Source organism: Phlebotomus papatasi, chromosome 2, assembly GCF_024763615.1.
Source record: "Phlebotomus papatasi isolate M1 chromosome 2, Ppap_2.1, whole genome shotgun sequence".
NCBI lineage: Eukaryota > Metazoa > Arthropoda > Insecta > Diptera > Psychodidae > Phlebotomus > Phlebotomus papatasi.
In genome coordinates this window covers 53,927,487-53,939,126 of record NC_077223.1, presented here as the reverse complement: position 1 = coordinate 53,939,126, position 11,640 = coordinate 53,927,487, and the positions used below count along the sequence as shown (strand labels likewise).

At 34.9% G+C, this 11,640-nt stretch overlaps 2 protein-coding genes across 2 annotated transcripts in view; one reads left to right on the top strand and one right to left on the bottom strand.

Moving 5' to 3' along the window:
* The window catches only part of LOC129801718 (rhodanese domain-containing protein CG4456), an 887,636-nt gene that overhangs the window by 511,016 nt on the left and 364,980 nt on the right, over nucleotides 1-11,640 (top strand). The window lies entirely within an intron of this gene.
* Nucleotides 8,428-8,906, bottom strand: LOC129801721 (uncharacterized). The gene is made up of 2 exons (XM_055847011.1): nucleotides 8,858-8,906; nucleotides 8,428-8,787 (listed from the first exon to the last, which is right to left on the bottom strand). The coding sequence occupies exons 1-2, from the start codon at nucleotides 8,858-8,860 to the stop codon at nucleotides 8,470-8,472; spliced, it is 321 nt and encodes a 106-aa protein (XP_055702986.1). The 5' UTR covers nucleotides 8,861-8,906; the 3' UTR covers nucleotides 8,428-8,469.

Below are 11,640 nucleotides of genomic sequence, written 5' to 3'. Positions count from 1 at the left end.
CTCCGCGCTCCTCCCCTCCTCCCGCTCTTCACCATTTTTGTTAATTATTTTAACTGAATATGGAGCACAATACTGATTTATGGGCGTGGCTTGTCTGTGGATATGGTGCACAATACTGATGGGGGAAGAATTTTGATTGGCTATAAAGCACGATACTGTTTTGGGGGCGTGGCTTTGTATGTGGATATGGAGCACAATACCGTTGCAGGAAGCATTTTGATTGGCTATAAAGCACGATACTGTTTTGGGGGCGTGGCTTTGTATGTGGATATGGAGCACAATACCGTTGCAGGAAGCATTTTGATTGGCTATAAAGCACGATACTGTTTTGGGGGCGTGGCTTTGTATGTGGATATGGAGCACAATACCGTTGCAGGAAGCATTTTGATTGGTTATAAAGCACGATACTGTTTTGGGGGCGTGGCTTGTTTGTGGGTATGGAGCACAATACTGTTGGGGAAGCATTTTCATTGGTTATAAAGCACGATACTGTTTGGGGAAGCGTTTTCATTGGCTATGGAGTACGATGCAGTTGTTTGAAATCTGATCCATTTCAGACTCCATATTGGACTTTACGCTGTGAGCTTTAGATGTGGCCATCTTGAACTTTTTGAGCTTTGAACTTTTTGAGATGTTAAATGAAATTTTAGGTGAGATTCTTCAGAATATTTTTCCTCTATGCACTGTCCAAGTGAGGAAAAATGCAAATGCAATATGAGACCTTTTCGCACTCGCTATCATATGGGAATGAGTATGCAGAGTGCAAGAAGTTGATTCCTTCAGACGGAGGAAGGCAACACGGAAAAAATGTCTTGATGAGTGGAATTTCACAATATTTTGCAAATCTTAGATCACCCAACAACTACTCAGAAGAATTGCAAATTGTGGTTTTTGGTGTCACATACAGTGAATGAAATTTTAGGTGAAACTCTTCATTATCTTTTTCCTCTGCACAGTCCAAGTGTGGAAAAATGCAAATGCAATATGACGCCTTTTCGCGCACTCGCTACCATATGGGAGAGACTCTATCATTCTCACTGAAAGAATTTGATTCCTTCAGACGGTGGAAACAACACAGAAAAAAGTCTTGGGAGTGCAATGCAATTGTACCACCTCACTGAAAAATGAAGATCAGCAACAGATGATCAATGAAAGAGAAAAAAAAAACATTTTTTTCACATTTTATAAATTCTTTATTGGCAGACAAAAAATTAATCTATTGTATATCAGCTTATGACAAAATGATATTCCTATTTTTATCAATTTCTAATTTCGCATCATATTCCGCATACACAATGCAAGTAATAGTTTTTGGAATTGTCTCAGAAAAACGAGCTTCAATGCGAATAGAACCCTGATCTAACAGAGAAAGACATCCACCTGAATGAGCATCGGGGTTCAGATCATATGCCAAGATGAAAAATCCATTTTTAAATTCTTCGTAAGTGATGTCATGCCCTTTGTCATCATAGTGAATGCCTGTCCCGGTAAAGAGAGTCTGATATGCTTTTGCATATTGATCTTTAGGAAAATCCATGTGAAGAGGATTAATCGGATATGGTGTACCATTTACAAGTAGGGCGAAATCTGAGATATTATAATGCTGAAAATTAAATGGATCTTGAGATCTTTGTCCATTATATGCAGAATTGTCAACCATGGCAAAAATTACTCGGCGTGGCAAAATTCCATGAAGTATATTGTCCAAATTTATGGAATTAGACCCTGCGGGAACTGTTAGTGTTTTAATTTCAACTTTTTTATAATGGTATTCTGCATTCTTATGCTCAAGCACTTTGTTATGGGCAAGAAGAATATTGGGGTTTAAAGTTATCTGTTTCATATACATTGTTGCATCGTGTATGCGAAATTGTGGATTATGATTATCATTGCAAAGAAGAAAGAAAGATGATTTCTCAGAGTAATAATAATCCTTAGGTCTACATTGTTAATTAAGAATAATGGCTGATTGAACATGTCACAATGTAGCCGACCCAAAACCTCAATTATTTTACTATTTTTAATCAAATTATTTCTTTTTGATTGATCTTTTATCCATCCCGAGTTGCGTAGGAAAGTGTTTTTGGCATCTTGTCCATAAGACAAAAGTGTCTCAAAATAGCTCCTGTAATGATAATCTCCTTCACTCTGGGAAATGATCCTTCCATTGAGTGAAACAGACACCGATCGTATGAGTGAATGCAGGATGTTGTTTACAATTCCTGGTTGATCAATATCCTCATCTGTGTATCTTTCTCCATTTTCATTTAAGAGTTGAATTTTAAATTTCACGTAGATTGAAGATAGATCTCGATAGCAATCTCCATTGGATACAGAGTAAAATTCAATCACTGATGCATTATCTAGACTGGCAAGGGGTTGATAAGAGATTTCATCGGCTCTGAGAATAGATGTTTGCAAGGGTGGAGATAGAAAAATATCCAGTTCGCTCTTCATGCATTCTGTGTATTGCGCCATTATGAAAAAATATCCAAGACTCTAGTTTTTTTATTTTGCTTGGCTTTGACCTTTTTGAGCTTTGATCTCTTTTTAATAATCTTTTCCTGAATTTTGTTAAGAATATTTTTGGTTTATTCTTTTTCTTCGATCTGGACCTCACTAAGGATGATGAGGGAATAGAAGATCCTCTCTGTGGACTCGTATATATACCTTCTCCAGTCATAGTTTTGAATTTTTTAATAGCTTTTTGTCTTAAATCATCTCGAGCTTCTCTACCCCTCTCCAGAAGAATATCTTTAAGGGGTTTTGTACCAATATCTGTTAAAATTTCAGCTCCTGTTTTTGCAGCTTGTGTTTTCAATGCAGACAATCCTCTAATAAAAAGTGGTTTTAAGAATCGAATTAATCCTCCAAGAACTGAACCCAGTCCTCGACCTCTTTGTACGCCGTAGAAATCAGGAACATAAACACTCCCAATTTCTCCACGGCCAATTTGTCTCATATAATATGAAGTGTATAGGTTAGCCATCTTTGAGTTAGTGAAGAAATCAATAATAACAGAGTATTTATATCTTTTCATAACATCATTTATTTCTCTTAAAATGAAGTACTAACATTGTTGGTGTTGAGCTTGCTTGAAAATTGTAGGGTTTTCCATTTTGTGATGTAATTAAAATTTCAATCGTATCAAAATCATTTTTTTCTACAGGAAAATATTGAATTCTCTCAAATGATTTATAAACTTCATTGTTCTGAATTAAAAGTATGGTCCTCAGGCATCTTGCAAAAGTATTGCTCACAAGTTGAGGCCTAATTATATCAGTGTACACAAACATTAAGTCCCTGGTGTGGCTTGATGCAAATGGTGCTGGAGAAATTGATGGATGCAAAACTGATGAAACAAAATCATCCCTGTTCACATCATGTATGATTGGAGGTAATTTTGAATGTTCTAAAATTTTTAAAAGTTCATCTTTGTTGCGTGCAGATTGTGGAACAGATGCAAATATTGTTTTCATAAGATCATCAATAGATTCATAATTATCTCTGTACAGTGGAATATCAAACATTGTGTCATTCAAATACATGCTGATTGTGGTCAAAGGTTCAGACACCTCATCAAAAGATTGTTTTAGGGTCAAAGGAACGTCTATTGACACTTTAAGAACTTTCGTAACTTTCCTGACTGATATCTTCTATTGTATTAAATTTTTTTGTGTTTAAATATTAACTTATATCAACTTATTATTTGACTACCGTTCAGTATCATTCACTTTTCTCAAAATGTTTGAAAAACCAAAAAAAACTGTATTTTTTAAGATCATGACTAAATGCCATATCTATTGACACTTTCGGTATCTATTGACACACGAAATTTGAACACCTATTGGACACTTTTTCTTTACACCTTTGATTGAGATTTTGGCTGAAAACTTCCTTATTGCACTGGATGACTCCATCTGGGGGACTGCCAACCAGGGAATCTATTAAATCTCCATCCAGAATGCCCCGTCCTTCCGTAAGAAACTCTTCCTCACAGAGATTTCTGTAAATCTTATGTCCCTTCACAGCAGCCATTCTCGTGATGATAAACTTCTCTATCCTCATAATCTTACATTGTATTCCTTACAGGATGCAATGGGCAGCTTTTAGATTTATAAAACTTGACACTCTCCTTAAGAATTCTCTCTCAACAGCTTATAGACAATACTCTTTCCATTGGGGCATCTCTGGTGCAGTCGAAATTTTTGTCACGCATTAGATTTCTGCAGTGCTACTAGAGCTGAAGGAAGTTCTACTATAAAAATATCACCAGTGGCAACTCACCAACAAACATTCTTAGTCTTTTTTGCGCACAAACACTTAACTTGTTAGTAATTTCACTATTTCTTTCACAAAAATGCAGCAACTTTGTTTACTTTTATTCATTCTTCTTATTCTTCTTCATCTATCAAGCTGATACAAAAGTCGGCAATCTGTACCTGTCAATAGACGTTGAAATCGACGATTTTGTCTCGGTTTATTGACACTGTAATTAAATTCATTTTAATTAAAATAAATTGATGCAAATTGTGTATTAAATTAAAATTTAGTTATTCTTTGACTGTTATGCAACAGATATACGTTCATTTTATTAAAAAAAATAGAAAAAAATTATTTTTGTAAAAGCTTCTTTCTTACACTTTTTCATAAGAATCTTGAAATTTCTCCACGTCGACAATTGAAATTGCTTAAACCTTTTTAAAACCTTCTTAAATTCGCAGAACAGTTCTAGAAAAGGGTAGGTTAAAGGAAAGCAGGTCAGATTACATGAATTTCACTAGATATAAACAATTTATATTAAATAAATTTCAATGTTTTGATGAGAGTGTCAATAGGGGTTCCCTGTCGAACAGACGTTCCTTTCACCCTACAATTATATCAGCTGGCTCGCATTGTTGTTTTGGTCTCAGAAGAGCTGCGAGTTTAGCATTTCCATTCATTTCACTCATCTCCACGTGCGCAGTGTCATATGTGCACTCCGTGCATTCCTCAATAAGCTGCTCGAGTTTCATTTCAATGTTGAATGCCTCGAAAGAAGATCCCACAGTGGGATTGTCCATTGCAGAATTATGATTATAAGCATTTTTCACCAAGTAGAGAAGACTTCTTAGAGGTGTTTGTGGTGTGTAAATGGGAATTGTTATCGGCTTTCTCGCTCCCTGATTATTTATTATGGTGATGGTTTTTGGCTTTACAGCTTTAGGTTTTTCCCTATCACCAGATGATTCTGCCACATTAAATGAAATTTCAGCAAGTCCAACAACCCATTCACCAGGCAAGAAAATTTTTGCTGGCAATTTGGTATAAAAATTTGCCAGTGTGTTATGAGGAAAATATCTCTGTGAGGAATTACTCAACAGAGTCAAGTAAAAATCATTTTTCATGTCGCTCGATGCCATATTGATTTAAAATATCGATCTGTTTTATCCAATGAGATGTATCATCCCCTTTGAATTTTACATAATACTGAAGATTTTTCCCCCAGGCCTCGTGTTTTTATAATCTTTTCAATGGGAGGATGTCCATCTTTAATCTGTACCTTTTGCAATTGCTGTTTATAAAATCTTCCAGAAATCGGGGTATTTTTGTAATCACGCAAAATGTATATGGGGAAGGGTTTCTTGGCGATTATTTTGTCTATGTGAAATTTTTCGACTGTCCAATGTTGCTGAAATCCTCTGTCAAATGATGGTTTAGTTTTTGCGACTCTCACCAAATCATCTACTTGAAGATTATTCACATTCTTTGAATATTTTGATAAAAAATCCAAATGTTGGTCTCTATATCTTTTATTTAAATTTGCAACATCATCATCTGTTACATCGTTAGGTGTCATTCCTATAGTTCTATGATGAGAATTATTATAGACAAAAATCAATTGATTCAGAACATCGATATATCTCTCTGTCTTTTTATGTGTAAAATATCTAAACATTTTCTGTTTAAACGTTCTGTTGAATCTTTCCACGACGGCACATTTAATTGATGGGTTATAAGAAAAATTTTGCTGAATATTTTTGCTTTTTAAGTAACTTTTGAAAATTGAGTTTTTAAATTCTTTTCCATGGTCAGACTGCACTTTTTCAGGAATTTTCCCACTCTTTTTAATAATATCGGCAAAAGCTTTAGTAACCTCTTCTGCAGATTTATTCTTAAGTGGGCGCACAAATGCAAATTTGGAAAATACATCAATCACGGTTAGAATGAAAGAGTAATTGTCATTATGCTTTTTATACTGTCTCATATCAACCAAATCAATTTCCCATAACTCATCAATATTTGTAACTATATATTTATTTTTCGGATAATTCTTTATTACAGGATGATGCAAAGTATACACATCTTGTTTTTGCAAATAATTTGTTATGTCTTTTTTGCTGACAATATTTTTCAAATTTTCAAACAGTTTCTGTGGTCTGGAAAACAAGTTTTTACTGTTTAAATTCAAATATTCCTCATCTAAGGTACTGGAGTCCATGATAATTTCTTTTGCACAGGAAAATTGATTTCAGATTGACCAGACCCTTGTGGCATCTTCCTTATATAGCTTCGAGTCCGTTTCGGCGAACGTGGTGTAATTTTTCTGGCCCTCTTTGGTTTAGCAGGTGTTTTCTCAGGCTCATCTTTATTTGTAGGCACACTGTATACATTTCCCTCATTATCCTCAATTGTTATACATGCTGGAATGCTAGATCTTTGAGATGGATCTCGCTCATATTTCGACAATTTTTTTAAGAGCTTTTGTTGAGCACTTCTCGGGAGTCCATCAAAATGTTCATCATCAACAAGATTAGTGGTTTCGAAAATATCCTCCTCTCCTAAATTGATCAGGGAATCTTCTTTTTGAGAAAGTTCATTTTCTTGAACAATATCTTGAATTTCATCATCAATGAACATATCATCATTTTCAAACGCAGTTGTAGTAGATTTATCCAACGTTGGTGGTCCATTGTATCTTGTTTGGGTACCCACTGAATATGTTGGTAAAATTTTTCTCTGCTTTTCACGATGCAAATTGATAGATCGAGGAAAATTTTGCTTTTTGCGTTTCAATTCTGATTGCTTTGCAAGAGAATGTCTGTATCTGTACCATTTCTCAACATTGTTAATTTTTTTGTTAGAGAGAATTTTATATATCTCACGATCCAGAGATGTCAAATTTTTCTCAAAATTTATGAAAGGCTTTAATTCATCAAACAACTCGGGTGTGACTACTACATATCGTTGTAGAGAATTTTTCTTCCTATCCATTATGATCCCAAAAATTTTCCAATCGCTCCTGATAATAAAGTTGAAATTAGGATTGGTAAAAATCCTGATCCTCTCTGCACTAGTAATTTCCTCCTGGAGCACTGTGATGTTTTTGAGCATGCAATTTTGCGGATCTCATTTTTATACTTTTTCAGAGGTCCAATACGCTTAGGCTTAATTTGAAGATTTCCATTTAAAGTATTTTGTACGATTTCTTGCAAAGCTTTGATAGTTGATTGGGAACAATTTTGGATAATAGATTTCCTCAATGCTGGAGATGCATCTTTAAGCACATACAAAATATGCTTGTTTTCCTTCAATCTCTTGAAACAATTCCTGTGATTTACCTTCTTCTTCTTCTGTTTCATTTTTGGATAGATATTCGGGATTAGCAAAACACTCGCAAAAAGATTTATTGAAAATATTGGATCGATATCTAAAAATATCTGGTGTCTCCTGGTTTAGATCAATCATAAGATAGCCAAAAGGTTGTTCAGTGCACTCCTTATATACGTTTAACAAATGTCCAGGATTTTCTGGATGCAGTTGACGAGCGAGAGGAAAAAATTGTGATTTATCACGCACATTTTTGAAGATCACAAGATATTTTGCATTAAGAGAAATGGTTCGCGAGAATCTCGATTGATAGAAAATGTTTTGATAAATAAAAATTATTGAAATGTTTCGATGATGTGATTCTTTGATAAACATGTCACAAATTCTTTGCTCATATTTTTTATCAGTCATCATATCATCAATAATCACCAATTTTGCATTTTTATCATTGGTACCTATTTTATCGGGAATGCCTTGACAAATTTTAAGATTTTCAATTTTTGGTAAATTGCCAACACTCCCTTGTTCAGAGAAACACCAATAAATGTTCTCAAAGTCCATATCTGTGTACTCTCTCAAGTTTCTCAAGAGATCGAGAGCAAAAGTTGTTTTGCCACACCCAGATGGGCCAGCCAGAATTATGGAGAAAGGCACTCGAAATTTAAACATCTTCTTTTTTCAGAAATAATCAAATGATGAAAAATCTCATAGAGGCCGAGGTATTTATACATTTCCTCATCATGATCTCTGAAGAAATTTTAAAGTGAAAACAGAAAATGCAACCACAAAAGGAAAAACAATCCACAGAAAATTCCCAAAAAAAAGAAGTTGAATATATTTTACAAAATCTTTTATTTTTCAATAGACAAAAAGGTTGAATCAGTTACTCTTCTTTCTTACATCCACGTTAACAAAGTTGTAATTTCCCGCATCTTCTCTCCCAAGGTAGGCCAGTTCCCACATATCCTCTGCTGAAATTTTTGTCAGTTCATCTCCGTTCATTCGCTTGGTTAAGGATTTCGGGAGCCAAATACTGATATTCTCTTCCAACTCAGCAATGTAGTTCTTCCCGAACTTCGTATTCACCATCCTTATTCCATGGATATGGTAATATCTTCCTTCTGTCAAGCTGCTTGCAGTAATTGCCTTCTGCATTTTAACCTCCTTTCTGGCTTGATCGAACATTTTCTGAAGATCCTGTAACAAAAATAAAGAGCAATATAAGTTTTGATCATCTTTTAAAAAAAATCAATTAATAAAATCTTACCATTTTGGTTGAGATTGATTCTGTAGATGTTAGTAAACGTAAATGTTGACACTCTGACTTCTGAATGTGGAATAATTAAAATTTCAAACGTTCGATTGCATTATATACTGGCAAGAAATGCACCGATTAAAAAATTATCCCACGGGAAAATGAAATATGATTTTTCATCATAAGAAAATGCAAAATTGTGAAATAAATTCCTGGAAAAACATCACTCCAGATAAAAAATGAAATTTGACACTTTTCCTCTTTGTCTGCACTAGAACATGTTTCGAACATGTCTGGATGACGCTATCAAAATGCATTTTCGCGATCGCAACTTTTCTCGGAAAAAATTCCATTCCCACCTGAAATATGATCCTCTGCACACGTGCAATAAAAATTCTCATAGAAAATGCAAAATTGTGAAATAATTTCCTGGAAAAGCATAATTTGCGAAGAATGAAATTGGACACTTTTCCTCTGCATGGACTAAGCTTATCGCGAAGACACTGCTGAATTTTTCGCGATCGCAACTTTTTCTTGGAAACAGTAAATTCCATTCCCACTTGAAATATGATCCTTTGCACACGTGCAATAAAAAGTGTAATAAAAATTGCAAAATTGCGAAATAATTTCCTGGAAAAGCATCATTTGCAAAAAATGAAATTGGACACTTTTCCTCTGCATGGACTAAGCTTATCGCGAAGACAACACTGAATTTTCGCGATCGCGACTTTTTTCTTGGAATAAGAAATTCTAATCCCACGTGCAATTGAAATTAGAGATTTTTGTCTGGACATAGTTTGTCCATTCTGTGGGAAAATGCATTTTCGCGATAGATGAATGTGAGTATAAAAACCCATCGCGGAATGCAATTCTGTCACAGTCGCTGCAATTTTAGTGAATACACTATCTCGTACTCTACAAGTGAAAAAGTGAAGTTCTAGTGAAAATGAGTGGTGGAAATTTGAAAGTTGTGATTGAACTTCTTGCTCAAGAGAAATCAGAAATTGAATTACTCAATTTCCTATTCAAAGACAAAAATGTGATGGAGCTGGTTGACATGCTGGCCAAAGATGATGAAGTATTATCTGCTGCAATCTTGACAAAAATGAAGTCTGATATGGAACAAGGGTTGGAACTACAGATCAGTGATAAGAAGAAGCTCGTGAAAAACTTATGCAGACAACCAATGACTGAGAGATTAACGGAGCTGTTAAATGAGATTTTGTTCTTCACCAAGGGCAATAATCAACATGTTCAGACTGGCGGTGGAAATATAGATGATAATATACTTGAAGAGGGGATATCTCATAATATGACGGTATGTACAGATTCCCTAACTAATCTACATATAGTGAGATATAAAATAAATAAAATTATTTAATTCAAGGAACAGGGAGCTACAAACGGAGCACTTGAGACAGTTGCTGTTGAAGACGTCGCTGAAACTAATACGGAGGAAAGGGAATCTTCAGAACCCTTTGAAGAAGATTTGGTTAAATTTCTTCAAAAAACCAAGTCTTTCAGCAAGCGTTTTAACACCACCCAAGTTGAACTGAGTTTCCAACTAAAATGTCCTACCTCAGATACCTGTATAGATTGGCTGGAAAAGGCTTTCAGCAAGGTGATTGCAACCGTCCAGGCGGAAGGAAATCCAGGGGACAAAGTAATCTTCGAAATATGTCTTAAAGGGGATTCAACCAATAAGCCCATATTTTTGGGACTACGTCCTCTGGGCTCTTTGACAGCAGATGTTGTATTTGCAGCCATGGAAAAAGTACATCAAAGTACAACAGTTTTCAGCGAAGCCGATGTCCTAAGTGTTAGAGCATATTTGATACATCAAATGGTAGGTAAGCAATCAATTATTTTGCTTTTTGTTTGTTTGTTTTATTTGTGAGTATCATCATATAGTAATATTTGTTTTCGATTACATTATTCTACAGGGCGTGGAAAACGTCATTATCCAGGAAGGATGAATCTGGCGGAGATGAGGAGGTTCAAGCAGAAGAGCATAATAGATATCTCCGGAACATCTAATTGCCTACCAACATCACTTTTTGTTGGTAAGTGCCTCCTAATTAATGATCATGAAGAACGGAAAAAACAGTTACATCGTATAAGACGTTATCCCAGTGCCCTCAAAAAGGAAGTTTCACAATTAATTAAAAATGTAGGTGGGCCTGTTAGTGAAGAGGGTTCATACGGGCTCGATTTCGTCAATAGATTTAATAAAAAATTTGGAAAACAATATAGAATCAATATTTATGATGATGCGGGGAATTTTGAAAGTATAGCATACAAATCGCGGAGGACCAAGGAAAATCAAAACAAAGTAATTAATCTATTTTATGATACAGATGAACGGCATTATTTCTGTATTAAATCTGTCAAGGGTTTTTTTGATTTCAATTATCAATGCAATATTTGTGACACTTTATATAATAACAGTCATATTTGCCCTGAAACCTGCAAATATTGTACAAATACTCCACCATGTCCATCTGTCAGGGATATGATCCCATGTACTTCATGCAATAGATCTTTCAAGGGCATCAATTGCTATCAATATCATCTTCTTAATGGGGTGTGTAATCGTATGAAAATGTGTGATCAATGTTTCGTCATGATTGACCCTTCCACCCCACACAATTGTGATTCACGCACTTGTGATATTTGCTTCAAAGTTTGTCCGCTTCCACACTATTGCTATATGCAAGAGTATAAGAAAAAAGTTTCCAGAGAATATACCCTTATTTTTTATGATTTTGAGTCAGAGTTTGTAGATATAGGAAATG